General features: G+C 40.4%; 1 protein-coding gene across 1 annotated transcript in view; it reads left to right on the top strand.

Annotated features, from left to right (window-relative positions):
- Positions 1-20481, top strand: part of KHDRBS3 (KH RNA binding domain containing, signal transduction associated 3) — a 162470-nt gene that overhangs the window by 76027 nt on the left and 65962 nt on the right. Inside the window, exons 3-5 of the mRNA XM_024129440.3 lie at positions 2584-2700; positions 9151-9297; positions 17819-17958. Of these exons, the coding sequence (XP_023985208.1) occupies positions 2584-2700; positions 9151-9297; positions 17819-17958 (404 nt within the window). The remainder of the gene's footprint in view (positions 1-2583; positions 2701-9150; positions 9298-17818; positions 17959-20481) is intronic.

The raw sequence follows: 20481 nt of genomic DNA, 5'->3' as shown, positions 1-20481 counted from the left end.
TATATATGTGTATGTATAGCTGATTCACTTTGTTATAAAGCAGAAACTAACACACCATTGTAAAGCAATTATACTGCAATAAAGATGTTTTAAAAAAAGAAAAAAAATTTTGGTGGCTGCAAAATACATGGATAAATGGTAATGACTTCCTCTGGTAAAGACCAGAGAAAGCAGAATCCTGAGCTTGCAGGCCAAGAGAAAGCCAACCAGAAACATGCCTATTAGTGTGGGAAAACCTCGAGAAGACTCAAGAATTGTAGATACCAGTTAGCTGCATGTGAATTTATGGGGTGGAACTGACAAGAGGGAACTTGGTGGAAAGTGTGCATGGAAGTAGTTAGACACCTGGGTCCTCTCCCCAGCTGAGAAAACCAGACATCTGCCCTTCTTAACCTAGCAACAGACGAGAGATTTCCTGAAGAGTATGAATAAGAGAAACTTTAGGTTCTGAGACCCAGATGGATACAGCTGCGGGCTGCAGTGAGATGCCACACTGAAAATGTGGGAATTATTTCCTTTAAATAGAGGTGTGTGTGCTTCATAATGGAATTCTTCGTATTCTGGCAGCCGGGCTTATATACCTCCTCCTAGGAAGTTGGGAGATTCCTATTCAGGGAAATGCCTGGCACAAGGAAAAAGAAATACAGATATTGATATTTGAGTAGCTTTGGGTGAAAAAACTGGGCTGCTGTGTTGCAGTGAATTGTTATGTCCAGTTGTCAGATTGCATGTATGAAAGCAGAACATCCAGTTAGCCTGTTTGAGCCTCCATTTAAAATTTTTAGAAACAAATAGCAGAGGATTACCAGTCATGTGAGGAAAGGCCATAGTGTAGCAAGAAACAGATTCTCAGAACGTGGAGGGTAACAAGGGGAATCTGTGGGAAGCGGCAGGCTCTGTGAGCTCCACGGCGTCGGGGAGGGGACAGCTACCGCCATTGACGCCTCAGGAGGATAAAAATTTGTATCACCTCCGTGAAATGTCTCCAAAGTGCCATAAGGAAGGGACAGATATAAGAAAATGCTGTTAGTAGTGAAACATGTGATAGCAGAAATGAGAGAATCCATAGATATGTAGGAAGTGTAATTAAATCTCCCAGAAAGTAAGACAGAGAGAGGTGAAGGAGGGAGGAAAAATCGGAGAAACTTAGAGATCCAACTCAGGAGGCCCAATATCCGATAGTAGGGTTTCCAGAAAGATAAAGCAGAGAAAACAGGGAACAAGAATGAGGGAGGGTGGGTTGAGACATTGATTCCCCCCACCACCTTGTAGTAGTATTTGATATTTTAAACTCTGTAGACCTCACTTCTATATTTTTTAAGTAATTTACTTAAAATTAAATTTTAAAAAGCAAAAAAAAGATGACATGTAAAGGTTAAAAATAGATAATTTAGTTTTTGTTGAAGACCAATAAAATTGAAAGTGGGCAAAGGAAAAAATACCATTTTGATTTTTTTCAAAGTACATATTTCAGGAAAATTACTTTAATCGCCATAGTTAGAGACATGAGGAACGATTTTCTCTTAAAAGCAGTAGCAGCACAGCAGTGGCGTGGCTCACGGAAGGCGGCTGATACCACAGCGGCAGCCCCATGAGTCTGTGATCAAGAATCCTGCTAAAGAGAGCGGTTTCTCTTGTGGTAAATAGGGCTGGCTTTCTATTTGGAAGCAAGAAGAGTTCATAATTATTGTAAGGCTTTTAGAAGTTGTGTGAAGTTCCTATCAATAATTATTTCATTCAGTTGTATGTATTCATTCTCTATTAATGTGCTAAGCGTTGTTCTAAATGATTTGTTTATGTTGACCCGTTTAATCCTCGAAATACCCTGCAAGGGGGGGAGGTCCTCTTGCCGTTCATCATTCCCACTTAACAGATCAGGAAACCAAGGTCTAGTGACCCCGAGCCCAGGGTCACTCAGCAGGAAAATGGAAAAGCCAGCTTTTACAACCATGGCGGTCTATCCTCAGAGTCCGTAGTACCCTTAATTAATTCACTGCTACTCTGCATGCTGAATAAAGAGCCCTCCGCCTCTAGGCTAAATAGATAGGTGGATTTTGTCATGAAGCTTTGGTCAGCCGCTGAAGACGTAGCACTCATGTAGGCCAGTGCACTCAGTGGTTGATTAACCGAGGCTTAAGTGCTGACCAGGTAGAAGAACCCAGACACTCCATGGTGACCAGTTTAGTGCACATTACAGGGCACTTGGTGTCGATTTTCCTCACCAACAGTCTAATTCCAGCACTGTTCGTGGTTGATATTGAATGTGTGCTGAAATTGTCAGGATGACAACTAAGGAATTCTGGGAATTAACTTCATTTATTGATACAATTTGTAAAATACAGCCATCACTGAAGTGATTTGGTAGAATAGAAGCACATCGTTTTTTTGTTTGTTTGTTTGTTTTAGCCCTGTTTTATGTGGTTTGTGGGAAACATTATAGGGTGATGCATGTAGCGGGAACTTAAATACTTGTCGTTAGTCAATGATGTGTAGCATACTGACTGCAGAGTTTCCTAAAATTCAAGAAATAAATTATTTTCCTCAGATATGAATGTTACAAATGTGTTCTTTTGTTTCTCCTAGTTCAACTTTGTGGGAAAACTTTTGGGGCCACGTGGCAATTCTCTGAAGCGCTTACAAGAAGAAACCTTGACAAAAATGTCCATCCTTGGAAAAGGCTCCATGAGAGACAAGGCAAAGGTAATACTTATTATAAACAATGGCTACTTTTTTAGTCAAGTTATATAATGTACTTTTAGATCGTCCATGGTATAAGTACATATGATATAAAAGCTAACTAGGACCTCACATGAAATTATGTGAAAATGCTATATATAGTGATATATTTGTGATACTATTTAGAAAATTCGGTCACTCTGGCCAGTTTCTGAATATGTAGTATCTTAAACCAAAATCTGTAACTATTATTTTTATTTATAGAGTGAAATTGTAGCGCCTGTGCTTTTGATTCTAGGAGCAATACGTTCTAGAAAGTACAGTGGTATTGAAATTATCATGAAGAGAAATAAAAAGTTATCTGTAGTCTCACCATCACTATTTGCATTTTAGATTAGTTCTTTCAGGTCTTTTTTTCTCCTCCTGTGTTTCATATTGTTGACTTTATAAAGTATATGCTTTTATTTTCTCTTTTTGCCTTTCTTTCGATATCCTATGCATTTTACCAAGTTAAAATTGATTGTAAATGTTTTAATAATTACTTCCTATACTAACACATAGTTGTTCTTCGTGCATGTATTCACATAACTGCCTCCTCTTCTAAATAAGCTAAAATTACTGAGTTATTTTTATTGATCACTTTCTTAAATATACCAATTCTGAAAGAAATTTTCACATTTCATAATGTGCTGTCGCTTATGTTGTTCTGTTATTACTTTGTTGTTCTCTCATTATTAAAAGATTTATATTACAGAGAACAAAATCCACGTTGAGTGATCACTTTCCATGAAATGATTGTGTCAGACAAAAAAGTTATTTAGACAAAATCCAGCCTCCTCACAAAAAAATCCATTTAACAGTAGCTTTTATAATTTAAAAAAAACACGCCACCATTTGTTTATTGAACAGCCACTGTGAGTCAGGCACTCTGTGAGACATTTTACATGCATTACTCCATGTTATCCTTGGAAAAATGATGACAGATACATAATATTTTCCTTATTTTATGTAAGAAAAGTGAGATTCAGAGAAACTAAATCTATTATTGGGTTAATCAGGGAAGTTCATTATATTATTTGATTAAAACACGGCTATATGTCAGACTCATATGGGATGCTGTTTAAAAATACAGAGTCCCGGACTTCCCTGGTGGTCCAGTGGTTAAGATTCTGCGCTTCCACTGCAAGGGGCATGGGTTCGATCCCTGGTCGGGGAACTAAGATCCCGCATGCTGCGCAGTGTGGCCAAAATATATATGTATATGTGTGTGTGTGTGTGTGTGTGCGCGCGCGCTCTCTCTCTCTCTCTCTCTCTCTCTCTCTCTCTCTCTCTCTATGTGTGTATATATATATATATATATATATATACACACATAGAGAGAGAGAGAGAGAGAGAGAGAGAGAGAGAGAGAGAGAGCGCGCGCGAGAGAGAGAGAGAGAGTGAGTCCCATGCACCAACCTGTTTAGGGTGAAACCTCAAAATGAATTTCCAGCAGGTGTTCAAAAGATTCTAACGCGTGGCCAGGCTAGGTTGCCTGCTCACTAAACATCACTACCTCAGATGATGTTACTCTGATTCCCTGACTCATCTGTTCTGGCAGAGTAGGAGCAAGGGGAGCTGTTTATTGGTCAGTGGGTCAGAAGTTATGTGTGTCTTGTTGGAAAGTATCCCATCCTTGCTGATATCTTAATTAAGTTTTCAGGAAGGCCGTCTGGTAATGAGGCCAGTGATGCGAGCAGTGAAGCCCGTAGACTTTGTGCTGCTCCTGTTTGTTATTAAGGGAGTTCCTTGGTGAGAAGCAGCAGTTTGTGCTGTGGCGGTGGTGATCAGGGCCCCCAAAGATCCTCTTACAGGTAGAAGGGAAGCCGGGAAGGCAAGTCTTTAGCCAGATTATATGTCCCAAAATAGCAAGTGCCTGGCTGTGCGTTTAATGAAAGGGATCCTAAATAGCATCAGCTTGCTAGCAGGGCTGGGTGGTCCTCCCAGATCATATTGCCATTTTAAGGGCTGGTGGTGGTTCTCTGCTGCTGGCGTATTAGACAGTCAGCAGGGCCAGTAGCCTGGAATCCTTTTTGAGGGGAATCCATGTTGTGGAGTCATGCATAACCGCTCTCCCTGTGAGGGTGAGATGAGCTGGGAGATTGGGACTGACGTATACACGCCACTACTCATAAAGTGGATCACTAATGAGAACCTGCTGTGCAGCACAGGGAACTCTACTCAGTGCTCTGTGGTGACCTAAACAGGAAGGAAACCCAAACAAGAGTGGACATATGTATACGTCTAACTGATTCACTTTGCTGGACAGCAGAAACTGACACAACATTGTGAAGCAACTGTACCCCCAGTAAAAATTAAAACAAACAGACAAACAAAAACAAGACCTCTTTCCCTGTCACCGTCGGTACTTTGTTCATGAGTCCTTTGAGTAGCACTGAGGTGGCTGGGGAATGAGGTGCTTTGACATCTGCTGCAGTGGGTCCCCTCGGCTGCCTGGTCACCGAGTGCATGCTCTGCCTCACGTGGTGCTCCCTGTTCTCACACACTTGGGCCTCTTCCCGGACCACTTACCACCCCATCACTAATCCTCTCATTTCTGTGTCCTTGACTGCGTGGGTCAGCAAGTCCGTAGGGGGATTCTGCAAGTGGCTGATCATTTACATTCCATCAAGACACCTAGGAACTGAGGAAGTAGCATAGTCCATTGAGCCCACTGTCAAGAGCCTGGGAGGAGAAGCCCTTTACCTCTTGACCCCTAAACCCCACCTCCATCAGTGGCCTCCATCTCAGTGTACAGTCATTCTAGTAAAAGGTCCCAGATCCTTATTGGGAAGACTGGGAGGAAGTGTCCAGTGCATACACACCAGGAGACGTTACAGTTACTGCACTCAATGCAGCCTTCTCCTCTAGATTTAGCTTATTAGCTCTTTTGTTCTCTGCATCCCTGGGGCAAGCAGGGATCTGATCTTAGGCCAGGAGGTGATAAAGGGTAGCAGTAGTAAAGCATGAGGATTGTCATCTCCTTTTAAGGAACTACCTTCGCTGTTCGAGACAGGCTTCTGCCAGTGTGGAAGGCTCAGTGGGACTTCAGCGTTCGTATACGCAGGGTCATTTGAACCTTTCCAGATGTTGCGAGTCCGGCTCTCAGGTTTTCACTGTCCTCCAGACACCGGCCTAAGTCTCCCATAGCAGTGACCAGGCAACCTGCTGGTCGTTAGCACACGCCTGAACTCTGCCTGATCTGTTGACTCCATCAGCCTGTGGCCATGAGCAGTAAAGCCTTCCGGGATACTTCTGGCTCTTTGGGCCTTGAACTGATAATGCCAAGTGCTGAGTCTGTCATTTCCTTCTTTAAGTTCTTCAGTACAGTAGAAACAGCCCCTTTCACCCCACCCGGCCCACCATGTCTCCTTCTCGCCCGTCATACTGTGCCAGGTGGTCCATCAGTTACACCTTCAAAAGCATTTCACTGACAGTAACCACAGGTGATAATTTAAGTAGACAGGTGTCCCATCTGCTGTATCGTAATCAGATCCTCACTGCTTGAACTCTTGAATACTGATTTCAGTTGATCCTTTTTACTAATTTTTAGTCTACAGAAAATTCCCAGTTAACAGTGTTTATTTCTAAAGAGATTTCCATTCCTTAGTATTAAAATCTCATCCTTTTAGATTTTCAAAGTGTTCACCATTTAAATTCTAATGTGAACATAATTCATTTTCTTCTTGTATTTGCTACATTGATGATATTTTAGGAGTCATCACTGACATGTATCAGGTGGTTATGTAGCATAATAATCACTACAGTGCTACGGTCTGTGGAGCCTTCAGCTTGTGCCAAACATGCTAGACGTTTTGCTCACCTCATCTATATCATAGAATAATAGAATAATTAATACTGTTGTTATGTACTAATAGTTATCATTACTATATTTATCATTTGAGTGCTTGTTACGTGGTAGGCATAATTCTAAAGATTTCTTGTGTCTTTCCAACTACTACAATTCCTTTATTACTAATAACTCCTAATGACTGTTACAGTCACTCCTTTATTACTACAACAACCCTTTGAGCAGTAGGTACTACACTATTATTATCCATTTTAAAATCACCCCTTCAAGATGGAGATAAAGTAACGTGACCAGTTGTTGGATTGGGGGTTTGAAAGCAGAACGTCAAACACAGTCTGTGTTCTTCCCCATACGCTGCATTGCCTCTCATCATTAACCCAAGAAGTAACCCAGTCATAACTGCTCACTCTGTGGGGCTGCGTGACAGCTGTGGTTATCGTAAGAAGGCCTTCCTGTTCCAGCTTAAGTTTGTAATAGCAATGAAGATGTTTGCCTATGAATCAACAATTATAATCTCTCATTAAAAGCGTTAGTTTGGTGCCATATTAGAAAAAGTTAAGAAATGTTCATTTCAGTAGCTCATGCTTTCAAAGATGCATAGAATCCAGTTTCTAAAACTTCAGCTGTGAAAGGCAGAGTCAGATCAAATGATTGAAAATGTTCTGATTAGAACAAGAACTAGTCCACCGTTGGCATGAAAGAATAGTCCTTTTCTTTTTTTTAAAATTTAGTTTTGGCTGCGTTGGGTCTTCGTTGCTGCGCGTGGGCTTTCTCTAGTTGCGGCGAGCGGGGGCTACTCTTTGTTGCGGTGCGCGGGCTTCTCATTGCAGTGACTTCTCTTATGAGGAGCACGGGCTCTAGGCATGCGGGCTTCAGTAGTTGTGGCGCACGGGCTCAGTAGTTGTGGCTTGCGGGCTCTAGAGTGCCGGCTCAGTAGTTGTGGCACACGGGCTTAGTTGCTCCGCAGCATGTGGGATCTTCCCGGACCAGGGCTCGAACCCGTGTCCCCTGCATTGGCAGGCGGATTCTTAACCACTGCACCACCAGGGAAGTCCCAATAGTCCTTTTCATACTTGACAAATTTTGAAGGAAATGCGTAGGATATTATGGTAGCTTATGTTTGCTCTCCCTTCAAATATATTTTTCTTTTCTTTCAGTTTCTGGCCCACTTTCCATAAATGTGAAGGAAACTAGCATTTACTGAGTGCCTGCCACGTAGAAGGCAGTGTCCTGGGCACTGTATATACTGTCTCCTGGGCCAGGCCTTTACACAAGCTGCCTTTTTAGTCTTCTCAGTGGACCTACATTAATATACATATGTTAACACCAAATTGATTTTGCAAACTAAGTGTTGGATTACATGTAATCTGTTCAAACTCACACACACACCTGGTGACCACCATGGCTAAAATTCAGGTATATCTAACTCTAAATCCCCTACCCTTTTCATGCTCTATATTTTGATCTGTCTTTTCTTTGTAAAAATTCAGATTAGTTAAGTAACAAAAGTTGAAGCCTTAAGGGGTGAAGTCAAGGGTGTGTGTGCCTCCTTGTCCTCTTGGCTAATTTTGGAATCAACAGGTGCTATTGCCAGGAATTCCTGCGTTCTCTCTCTTACGGGGTGGGTTTTTTGGAGAGGCTAGGAAGGTTTCCTGCCTTTTAGAAATCACTCTAGGTGTAGGTTCCTACTAATCTTAATTTCTCTGTCTGATTTTAATGTTGAGAACAAAGACTATTAAAAGAACCAGATTCTGTAATTGCTACTTTAACAAAGCCTTGTTAGAAAAAGATAATGGAGCAAAGTTAGTGGTCCCTTAATGATCTGGGGGTTTTTCCCCCCTGAATTTCATTATATCCACTAAAATTTTTTTAAATGTTTCTCATAATCATATAAAATCCTATAACACAATTTTTCATTTATTTTATTCACTGTTTTATTCTCAGATAGAGTATAGTGCCTGGCATGTAGAAATGTTTTTTGTATGAATGAGCAAATGAACATAGAAATGAATAAATAATATTTACCTATTCATTCAAAAATATTTGTTGAGCATCTACTATCTACCAAGCACTTTTCTAGACAAGGAGCGTGCAGCACCCAACAAGACAATCATGGGTTCTGCTCCATGGTGATCACCTTAAGTGAGAAAAATTAGAAAATGGATGAGCAAAAAGTAAGGCATTTTAGATAGTGGTAAATGCTTTGTGACAGCTCAGGGGTACACAGGGTAGCCAGTGCAGAAGTGAGCTTGGTTGCTTGGCCAGTCTGAGGAACACAAAGCGGTTCTCTGCAGCGCCGGGAGGGGTTGGGCCGGGGAGGCTGGAGGAAGTGGAGGAGCCAGAGCCCGGAGCGTGTGGCCTTGGGGAGACAGCCGGCCGGAGGACTCCTGGGCCAGAGGCAGGACTTGAGACCCCTCCCACAGCAGCAGGAAGCCTTTGGGGTTTCCATAAAGGCCTGGGAACAGCAAGATCAGATTTATGTTTTAAACTTTCTTCCTTAGGTGGTGTTTGCTGTTGGGTGAACCTTTTGTGATAACCACGTGCCGGATAAGCTTGGGTAGTTTTTATTTTCCTTTTCTTTTCTTACAGTGACACCCTTTTAAACATGATTTGTCTTTTTTCAGGAAGAAGAGTTGAGGAAAAGTGGAGAAGCAAAGTATTTCCACCTCAATGATGATCTCCACGTTCTGATTGAAGTGTTTGCCCCGCCAGCAGAAGCCTATGCCCGGATGGGACATGCTCTGGAGGAAATCAAAAAGTTCCTCATTCCTGTTAGTACAGTTTTTCTTGACAGTTAATTTGTCCTTTGAAGTCCTCCCTTTGTTTTAATCCTTGACAGTTGTTATCAGTCATTGTTATTTGCATAACGCTTTGTTCCTTCTTTACCTGTGAGGCCAGGGATTTTTAAAGAGATCAGGTAATACTGCAAGAAAGTTGAAGAGCACAGTCACTTGGTGTGCCTTTGGGGTCTCCAGCCCTAAGCCTTGCTGTGACACTAAATCGCCTCCCAAACTCCTGGCTCTCGAGCGCGGGCTCCTTGGTGCGTGTGGTCCACGTGCCGAGTGCTGTGCTCGGTGTTGGTGTGTCGCGTGAGTAACGCAGCCCCGCAGGAGGCTTGTGTGGTTTAGGGGAGCGGAAGCACGTGGTTTCTGTGCAGCGTGAGGAATGCGTGACGGTGACGGAGCTGCGGGCACAGAGAGGAAGGCACTGTGCGGGCGTTTATGTTTTTGTTAACAGTTGATGGTCTTTTTTAATCCTTTTCAGACACCCTGACATTGCTGAGAATGTGATAATTTAAAGAGAATATGTCCCTATTTCCATTACAAAAGTTAATTTCGGTCTTTTGTATAATTTGCATGTTCTAGATTTAAAAAACGAAAACTTGAACACGTTGGCTCTTCAGACAGTTTATTTTAGAGAAACTGTCACATCTGCCAAACAGCTGTCTGGGATAAGACTGTGTTCAGCGATTCCCAGTGGTGTAGTAGATGGACTGACCTCCTGTAGCATGTGTCATGATTATGTTATCTGTGAGGAAGACTGTCATATTTATAGGGAAAGGACGTTTTAAATCATGATTGTCTTGGAAAAGCCAGGGCACAAGACTATATTAAGTATTTTAATTTGGGAGCTTAACAGAGTTTTCATTAGTTCCCTCAAGCCACTGTGATGATCCTATTATTCATTTAGTTTAAAAACAGCGTTTTTGAGTGCTCTCTATTTGATAGACACATGTGAACTAATACATGGCCCCTGCCCTTATGGAGTTTATATAATGGGAGAGACAGGTAAGAATCAGATATTTATATATAAATGACTTTAAAATTGTGACTCTGACAAGACCAAGGAGAGGTTTAATGTCCTGTGGTCATTCAGTGTGGACGAGGGAGTGCCAGCTTAGCCAAGTAGGACAGACTCTGTTCTCCAAAGGTAGCAGCAACAGTCCTCCCACCCCATCACTTCACACTCTGCCACCAAGAGGTAGGCTCCAACTTCCTTCACCTTGAATCTGAGCTGGCCAGAAAACTCTTTGCCTAACCCAAGGTCGCAAAGAATTTCTGCTGTGTTTTCTTCTTAATGTTTTATGGTATTAGCTCTTGCATTGAACTCTGATCCACTTGAAGTTATTTTTTGTGTATGGTGTTAGATTAGGATCTAAATATATCTTTTCCTATGTAGATATCCAGTTGTCCCAGCACCATATGTTAAAAAGACAATTCTGACCCTATTGAATTGCCTTGGCACTATTGTTGAAGATTAACTGAATATAAATGTATGAATTTATTTCAGGATTCTCAGTTCTGTTCCATTGATTTATATACCTGTCCTTACGCCAGTACCATACTCTTAATTACTTCAGCCTTATAGCAAATTTTGAAATCCAGGTTGTGTAAGTTCTGCAACTTTGTTCTTCTTTTTCAAAATTGTTTTGGCTATTCTGGCTCCTTTGCATTTTTATGTATATTTTACATTCAGCTTGTCAATTTCTACCAAAAAAGGAAAAGCTTGCTAGGGTTTTGGTAGTGTGTTGAACTTATAAGTCAGTTTGGGGGTAGTTTTCCATCCTAACAATATTGCACCTTCTTGTCCATGAACATAAAATGTCTCTCCATTTTTTTAAGAGATATTAAAAATTTTTTCTCAGCAGTGTTTTATAGTTTTCAGGATACCAGGCTTGCATTTCTTTTGTTAAATTTATTTCTAAGTATTATATACTTCTTGATGTTATTGTGAACGGAATTTTTTTTTTTTAATTTCATTTTCAGGTGGTTAGTGGTGTATAGAAATGCAGTTGATCTTGTTTGTACCTTGTGACTTTGCTGAATGTGTTTATTAGTTTCAGTGTGTGTGTGTGTGTGTGTGTGTGTTTAATGGAATTATCAGGATTTTCTACATACAGAATCATGTGATCTGTGAATAAAGAAAGCTTTACTTCTTCCTTTCATATCTGATGCCTTTAATTTTTTATTTAATTTTAGTTTCTTCCTTATTACACTGACTAGAACTTTCAGTGCATTGTTGAGTAGAAGTGAGGATAGACACCCTTTCCTAGTTTTCAGTCTTTTACCATGAAGTGTGATGTTAGCTGTAGGGTTTCTTTTGCTGCCCTTTATCATGTTGAAGAAGTTCTCTTCTGTGCCTGGTGGTAAGAGGTTTGGGTTTGTTGGTTTGTTTTAGTCACAGATGGGTGTTGGGCTGTGCTAACTGCTCTTCTGTCCATTGAGCCCGTCACGTGGCTTTTCTTCTTCATTCTGTTAATAACGGCGTATTGCATTTGTGATTTCAGATGTCAGGCCAGCTTTGCAGTCCCGGGTGAAACTCTACTTGGTCGTGATATGTAATCCCTTTTATATGTTGCTGGAAACATATAAAAAACCCTGATAGTTTAATGATTATTACATCTATAATCATGAGGGATATTGGCTTGCAGTACAGTATTTTTAGACGTTTATATTAAAGCACACATCTAGCATTTCTGGTGCTCTTTGTTTCTTTATGCGGATAGAGTTGACATATGGTGTTACTTGTTTTCAGCCTGAAGGACTTCCTTTAGTCTTTTTTGTAACATAGGTCTGCTAGCAAAAAAAGTTTTTTTCTCGGCATGTCTTTATTTCACCTGTACCCTAAAGTTTAGCTTACAAACGTACCTCTTTTCATTGCGCTTCACTTTATTGTGCTTCAGAGATGCTGTGTTTGTTTCGTTGTGTTTTTTTTTTTTTTAACAAATTGAAGGTTTGTGGCAACCCTGTGTCAGGCAAGTCTGTTGGCATTTTTCCAACAGCATTTGTTCACGTCATGTCTCTGTGTCACATTTTGGTAATTCTCACAATATCTCACATGTTTTTACTAATTTTATATCTGTTATGGTGATCTGTGATCAGTGATCTTTGATGTTACTACTGTGACTCACTGAAGGCTCAAATAATGGTTAGCATGTTTTAGCAGTATTTTTTAATTAAGGTAAGTACTTTTTTTTTTTTAGACATAATGGTATTGCACACTAATAGACTACAGTATCGTGTTAACCATAACTTTTATAGGCACTGGGAAACTAAAAAATTCGTGTGACTGGCTTTATTTCAATATTTGCCTTATTGCGGCGGTGTGGAACCAAATCTGCAATACCTCCGAAGTACACCTGTATATAATTCTTGGTCGACGGTTTTTTCTTTTAGGTGGTAGGAGGCCATTCTTCTGTTTTCTGGCCTCTACTATTTTTGAGGCGAAGAGTCATTAATTATTTTGTTATTTTGTATGTAATCTGTTGTTTTTCTCTTGCTTTTGCTCAGACTTTCTTTTTGTCTTTGATTTTCAACTCTTTGACTGTGGTGTACGTGTTTATCTCAAGCAAATATGTGAATATGTGGGTTTATGTTTTTCTTCAAATGTGGGTAGTTTTCAACCATTGTTTCTTTAAAATTTCTCTGCCTTTCTCTTCCTCCTCCACAACCCCCAACCCCTGGATTCCCATTATATGTATGTTGGTACATTTGATGGTGCCCCATAGATCTCTGAGACTCATTTTTCTTCATCCATTTTTCTCTGTGTTTTTCAGACTGAATACTTTTAACTAACTTCAAGTTCACTGATTCATTCTCTGCCATCTTAAATCTGCTGTTGAGCTCCTCTGATTAACTTTACATTGTAGTTATTGTGGATTTTTTTAATCTCTTTTTTTTTTGCTAGTCCAGATTTGGGCCCTCTCCTAGGCAGTTTCTTCCTGCCCTGGGTATAGGTGACATTTTCCTGTTTCTTTGCATGTATCTTAGGTTTTTGTTGAGAACACCACATTTTAGGTAATGTATTGTAGTAAGTCGGATTCTGATTCACTTTATTCCCAGAGGGTTATTGTTGCAGGTTGGTTTTTTTTTTTCTTTAATAATTTAGTTGGACTAAATCTGCAAAGTCTGTCTCCTTCACGGTTTAAAGTTTTGTTAATTTTTTTCCTTCTCACTTTTATTCTGAAGCCTGGCCTGCTAGGAGTTTTCTCTGGGTCAGCGTTGCTGAGAGATCAGCCAGTGATTGGTCAGAGGGTGTGCTCAAACACCTGTGTCAGTAAGGCTTCCCCCCTCTGCTGATGGAACTGGGTGTGCATTGGGGAGTACATCCAAAGGCTACTCAGTTTTCCAGTCTGCCCTGGCTTCTCCTTTCTGCCAGGAATCCTTGTGTCTCCTTTGTACGTACACAGACGCACTGTTAGGCGAGGAGGTGTGGGGCACCTGAGCTTTCTTCGTTCTCTGCTGTACATGTGCATAGCCCTCCATTCAGCCGTAGATGTGCAGAGAGCTTATCAAGGCTCTCCATGGCTGTTAAATTTCTGGCTAATTGGCCAGTCTGTTCGTTGCGTGCCCCACCCAAAACGTGATTATTAGGCTTGCTGATTGACTGGTCTTCTCTATTCATTTGCTATCAGAATTGCTACTGATATTGACAGTGCTGCTGGGCATGGAGTCATTTCACGCTTTCTTCAAAATTATGTGAACATCCTTCACTGGTTTTCACGGCTTTCCCCATCCTAGTGGAACTTATGCATCATCGGGGCTGGGGAGGAGGGGTGGGAGCACTCCCAGACAAGATTGCCACAGACTCCCACTCTTCTTTCCAGAGTCCTGAAGTGGTTGTTTTTAACTGTCTGCTCAGCTTTTATTGTTGCTTTTTATGGAAAGGCTTTGCTGAGCTCCTTGCTTAGTTATCCTGAAAGTCCTGTGCTCTCTCGTAACCTTTCATGTTTTTTTTTTTTTTAACTTAGGTTGTTTTGGATCTCTGTCCATATGAGCATATGTAAAGTTTCACTTCATTCTTTTTAATGTCTGCATAATATTTCATTATGTGCGTGTTCCAGAATTTATTTAATTAGTCTTCAAATAATGGACACTTACTTCTTATAGATTATAATTCAAACAGTGATCCCAGGATTAACCTTGGACATAAATATTAGCACATTTGGGCAAATATGTCTGAAGAGTACATCTCTGGCTAGATAGAGAACCCGCTGAATTTTTAATAAATTACTTCTAATGATTTTAGTTTAAGACTTTTTTCCTATTCTCCAGGCTAACACATTTAGATAGATCCTAAACTTACTGGCTAGAGAAATCCTATTTACACATATTTAATTAGAATTCTAATCAATTTTCTACTCTTCACAACTGGTGACAGTGTTGGTGTTAATGTTATAATAGTTTCACTTTTCAGATGGGGAGTTGAAGTGATAATTTACTAATGACTAGTTTAAAATGTAAAATTGTAAAAATAATTTAGTCTGTAAGCTACCCTATGTGATTTGGTTTCCCTACTGATTTAAAAACATTATTTCAGAGACCACTAAAATTGTAACTACAGTGTGTATGTCAGTAGTGTCTGTCTGACATCAGAAGAAACAGTTACCTCACATTTAAAGAAGTTGTCTAAAATCACATAGCTGGTCAGCCCGATTGGGTAAATTCAGGCTTAACCCTCAGATGTGATTGACTCAGATTCCGTTTTTGGGGTTTTTTTTTTCCCTCCTAACTACACTATCTGCTGTAATGTACTTTTACACAGATGATGTTTCAAATAGGCTTCAATTCTACTTTTTGTGGCACCATTGTAAATCACCTAACTTTACTTAGAGCAATGCTTTTCTTTCTTTTATTTTTCTTTTTAAATTTTTAATTGTATTTTTGAATAGGGCCTCAGGTATCTTCTTTTCCCATGAATCAGTTTTTAACCACATACAATTTCGTGTCCTGCCTCCTAACACTTTTCAACAGGGCCAATATTTAGCATTTAGGTAGCACATTTTATTTAGAATGTGCTTTACAAATAATTTATTAACCACACATTTTTAGTAAAATGGTAAGGAGCATACTCTTAGTAGGCAGAACCCACCACGGATTCAGAGGTTATCTGCCAGGAGCCTGCCAAGGGCCAGCCGTGATGACACACCCTTCTCTGTAATGTGCGGGGCCTTCCTTCCCACTTCTGTATCCATATCTTTAACTTCGTAATTTCCAGTTCCTATGTCTGATTGCTCTAGAACAGCTCAGTTTTTGTGTGCTATAGACCATTGCAGACTCGACCTGTACAAAATTGATTAAATCATGGTGTCACTTTGTTACTCTCCTTATCTTCCAGAAACCAGTCAAACTTCTTGACTTCGCTCCTATACCCCCATATCCAATATTTTACCATTTCTAATAAAATTAGACATTATAAATAACTCCATATCTACCTTTCGCCATCCTTCCTGCCACTTCCCTACTCCAGGCCATCTTTACCACATACTGGGGTTACTTAAGTGCTTCCATCTGGTGTTTCTGCCTCCAGTGTGTTGTTTTTCCTTTTAATATCTTTATTGAGATATAAATCACACGGCATAAAAGTCACTCATATAAAGTATACAGTTTAGTGCTTTTAAGTATATTCACAGAGTTCTGCAACTTTCCCCCTAATCTAAGTTGGGCCATTTGTCTTACCTCCCAAAGTGAACCTTGTAACCAACAGCCGTCACTCCGCATTCTTCTCCCGCCTTCGGCAACCACTAATTAGTTTTTGTTCTTTTTACACAGCTTTTACGGAGATGTAATTCAAATACCATACAGTTTACCCATAAGGTATACAGTTCATTGGATTATTGTATAGTCACAGTTTTGTAACCGTGACTACAAACTGGTTTAGATCTTTATCATCCCCCAAAGGAACTCCATACCCATTAGCAGTCCCTCCCATTCGGCTCCCCTACCTTCTCACACTCCTCTGTCTGACACAGCCACTAATTTATCTCTCTAGATTTCCCTGGGTTTTTTTGACATTTCATATAAACACGTACAGTATGTGTAGTCTTTTGCCCTGACTTCTTTCACTTAACATACTGTTATCAAGGTTCATTCAAGTTGCTTTTTATTGCTGCATAATATTCCATTTTACGATATACCACATTTTATATGTCCGCTCATCAGTTGAGGGCTGTGGGGTTGTTTCTTCTTTTGGGCTATTATGAATAACGCTGCTGTGAACACTCATGCACACATTTTTGCATGAATATATGTTTTTGTTTTCTTGGGTATTACCTAGGAATGGATTTGCCAGGTCATATGGCAACTCTTTGTTCAGCATTTCTGAGGAGCTACTACGTGGTTTTCCAAAGTGGCTGGACCATTTTACATTGCCACCAGAAAGTTGTAAGGGTTTCAGTATCTCTGCAATCTTACCAACACTTGATATTGCTATCTCTTTGATTACTGCTATCCTAGGGGGTATGTTCGTGGTATTTCATTGTGGTTTTTGTTTGCATTTCCATAATAACTAATCATGTCGAGCTTCTTTTCTTGGGCTTACTTTCTGTTTTTCTTAAAGAGACATGCCTATTCAAATCCTTTAGCCTTTCAAAATTAGGTTATGTGTCCTTTTATCATTGAGTTGTAAGAGTTCTTCATGTATTATGAATACAAATTGCTTATCAGGTAATAGGGTTTCAAAATATTTTCTTCTATTTTGCGGGCTGTATTTTCACTTTTTTGATGGTATTTTTGTAGCACAGTAGTTTTAAACTTTGACTTGGTCCAATTTGACTGTTTTTTCATTTGTGCTTTTGGTATCTTAGCTAAGAAATCATTATGTAATATAGGATCATGAAGATTTACTTTCATGTTTTCTTTCAAGAGTTTTGCAGTTTTAGCTCTTACATTTAGGTCTCTGATCCATTTTGATATAATTTTTGTGTATGGCAAAAAGTAAAGGGCCCATCTTATTTTTTTGATGTGGATATTCATTTGTTACAGCACCGTTTGTTAGAGACTATTTGAAAACCAATTGACTATAATTGAAAACTGGGCTCTCAATTCTATTTCATTGATCTTTATGTCTATCTTTTAAGGCAGTACCATACATTCTCCATTACTATAGCTTTATAGTAAGTTTTGAAATGAGAACATACCAGTCCTCCAGCTTTGTTCTTCTTTCTTTAGATAGTTATGGCTAAACTAGGCTCTCCGTAACTACTGGTCGATTGACTTGTAAATAATAATGCCCATATATCAGTTACGTGCCATTTTAATTTTATTATACATATTTCACTTGGAAAGTATGCACAGCAGAAGGAGATGTGGCTGACTGTAGAAAATTCTAGTTTAGGGGAAAAATACTGTTTGTTTTTTTTTCTTTTTACAACAATTTATTGTTAAATTTTCATTTCAACAAACTCAAGTCTCGTTTTATGAATTTAACTATTTTCCTTACCTTTTTTTTTTCCTATTAAAAATTATTTGCTTCTTGTCCTAAATTCTCTGTTATCTTCTGTCTTTTGTGTAGGACTATAATGATGAAATCAGGCAAGCACAGCTCCAGGAATTAACGTATTTGAATGGTGGCTCAGAAAATGCAGATGTACCAGTTGTTCGAGGGAAACCTACCTTGCGTACAAGAGGTGTACCAACCCCAGCAATAACCAGGTAGGTGTGATTAATTGACTCACCTTTTTGTTGTTAGACTAGGGTACCATGGCAACAGTTTTAATGTTTCCTTTATTAACAGGCAAGCGGCTTTACCAGTGTATTGGTACAAAGCCTGTAGGAATGCATTCAGGCAATATGGTGTCGTATTAAGAGGATTCACTGTGGACTGAGGTATTCCTGGGCTTAGATATAACCTGTACCACTTACTAGCTAATGACTGTAGATAAGTTTATTTAATCACCCTCACATTATTAATCCCTTAATTCTCTGAATGTAAGTCATAGCTCTGATGCACAAATGGAGATAGCGGAAGCTTGTGTTTCCCCGGTGAGCGCAGACAGTACCAGGCTAGTTCGTTGCCGCATCTCCAGTGTTGAGCAGTGTCAGGTACCAGGTGAGCGTCCCGATGCTTGTTGTCTTTTTATGCCGTGTAAATGCTCTGTGGTATCTGCAACTCCTAAGCTTGTCCAGGCACACCGAATTTTTATTTCTGTCTCGGAATCATGACTGCTTTTATCATGAAAAATATGTTAATGAATTCGTAAGTCAGTTGAAGGAAACTATAAATTGAGACGTGACTCTCAAACTTATTTGAAAATTATTTTTAATTTTTGCATTTTTGCCCCCAGAAGAACTCAGTGGAAATTAGTAACACAGACTTTTTTTCACTGGTGACTGTATATATTTTTCAGGTAGAGTTTTGCATGAAATAATTTAAATAGGTTTCTTCCCTATATCCAAGTTCATTTGCAGGAATAAGAAGTGAGTTCCCCTGCTGAGTGCTGCTGACCGACACGCTGTCAGCGCAGTTACAGACAGGTGTTATTGCAGTGTTAAATGATCACAGATCTGGGCATGGTACCAGGTGGGTCTTCTCTGTAAAAACAGGCTAATAATAATAGGATTGCTGATGATGATTTAATGAAATAATTTATGTAGCTGTTCAGTAAACGGTAAATCTCTATCATTTCCATTTCTCCTGTGAAATAATTTACTTGCAATCATAGGAAATCACGTATTTGCTATATTCGTTTCCAGTGGCTGTTACAATGAATTACCACAAATCTGGTGGCTTTGAGCAATAGAAATTGGTCATAGTTCTGGAGGCTAGATGTCTGAAGTCAGCTTTACTAGGCTAAAATCAAGGTACTGACCGCTCTCCCCCTGGAGGCTGTAGGGGGAATCCTCCTGTTGACCCTCCCAGCTCCTGGTGCCTGTAGGCAGTCCTTGACTTGGGGCCATCGCACTCTGCTCTCTCTCCTCCTTAGCGCTGCCTTCTCCAGTCCCCAGCTGTCTCCCTCACGTAGGGATACGTGTGATTGTATTTAGAGTCCACCTGCATGATCCAGGGTAGTGTTTCCATCTCAGGATTCTTGACCTAATGTCACATCTGCAAAGGCCCTTTTCTCTAAATCAGGCACCATTCACAGAATGAATACCCCTTGGATAGAGAATATAGAGTGGCATGCAGTGCCATCATTTAGGGGATGCCCTGTTCCTTAGACCAGGTCTGCCATTTTTACTGAAGATAATTTCTAATGTAGTTGTCTCATTTTCAATTAAGTTGAAAAGGCTATGTTATGAATAGACAAAGAAGGCAGAAACTTTCTCTTTTGAGGGAGTGTAGTATCTGGAGAGATACCTCCATCTGCCCAGATGAAAACTTATTCCTCTTGGTGACGACAGCCTATACCCTGCTTGCCATTTTAAGCTTTTCCATCGCCTTGGTAGTGGGTATTTGGGGATGGAATTACCGCTCAGGTCACACTTCAGACCCAGTGGTTCGCTTGTGGAGCAGTGGCCGGTTCGTGCTGATCCAACGCCTTACGCGGGGCACTTCCGCTCACCGCGTGCCAAGGAGCCGGGCACGGCCTTCTTCCCTCCATGTGATTGGGGGCTTGCATGGCACCAGATCGTTCAAAGACTCTCTTTTCTACAGTGTGAAATTCATGTTCCTCTAAGAGGCATTCAGTTGCCCTTCTGTATTTTTTCTTAAGACCTCTCTCGCAGTTGGTCTTTGTTCATTACTTTGCCGTGTTTCCTGTCTTTAGCGCCGGCCTCCCCCCGACACTGCCACTGGGTTAAAGGGTGTCCTCTGCCCTTCCAGACCTTTGTGCACACTGCTCCTGTGTCTGCAAGTCTGTGGTTCCGCTCTCTATCCCTCTCACCTGTTGAAGTCCTACTTGTCTTTACATCCCGAACTGAAACTTACTTTAAGTGTCAGCTGAAAGTAAGCTGACACTTCAAGTAAGTTTACTTACTTTAAGTAAGTAGCTTTTTGGGAATGGTCACACAGACACTCACATTGTGCCTACTACTGACTGAGTGCTTTCCAGCACATCACAGATATTAACTAGGTCAAGCCTCATAACAGCCCTGTGAGGCGGGCACTGTTTTGCTATAGTCACCATTTCACAAATGAGGAAACTGAGGCCAGAGGAGTCAGTTACTTGTCCCAGTCACTCAGCTGGTGATTTTTAGAGCCTGGCTGGAATGCAGGCAGTCTGGTTCCAGAAACCA

This window comes from Physeter macrocephalus, chromosome 15 (genome assembly GCF_002837175.3).
Source record: "Physeter macrocephalus isolate SW-GA chromosome 15, ASM283717v5, whole genome shotgun sequence".
Classification (NCBI taxonomy): Eukaryota; Metazoa; Chordata; class Mammalia; order Artiodactyla; family Physeteridae; genus Physeter; species Physeter macrocephalus.
Note: the sequence above shows the minus strand (reverse complement) of the source record. Positions and strands in the feature narration are given on the sequence as shown.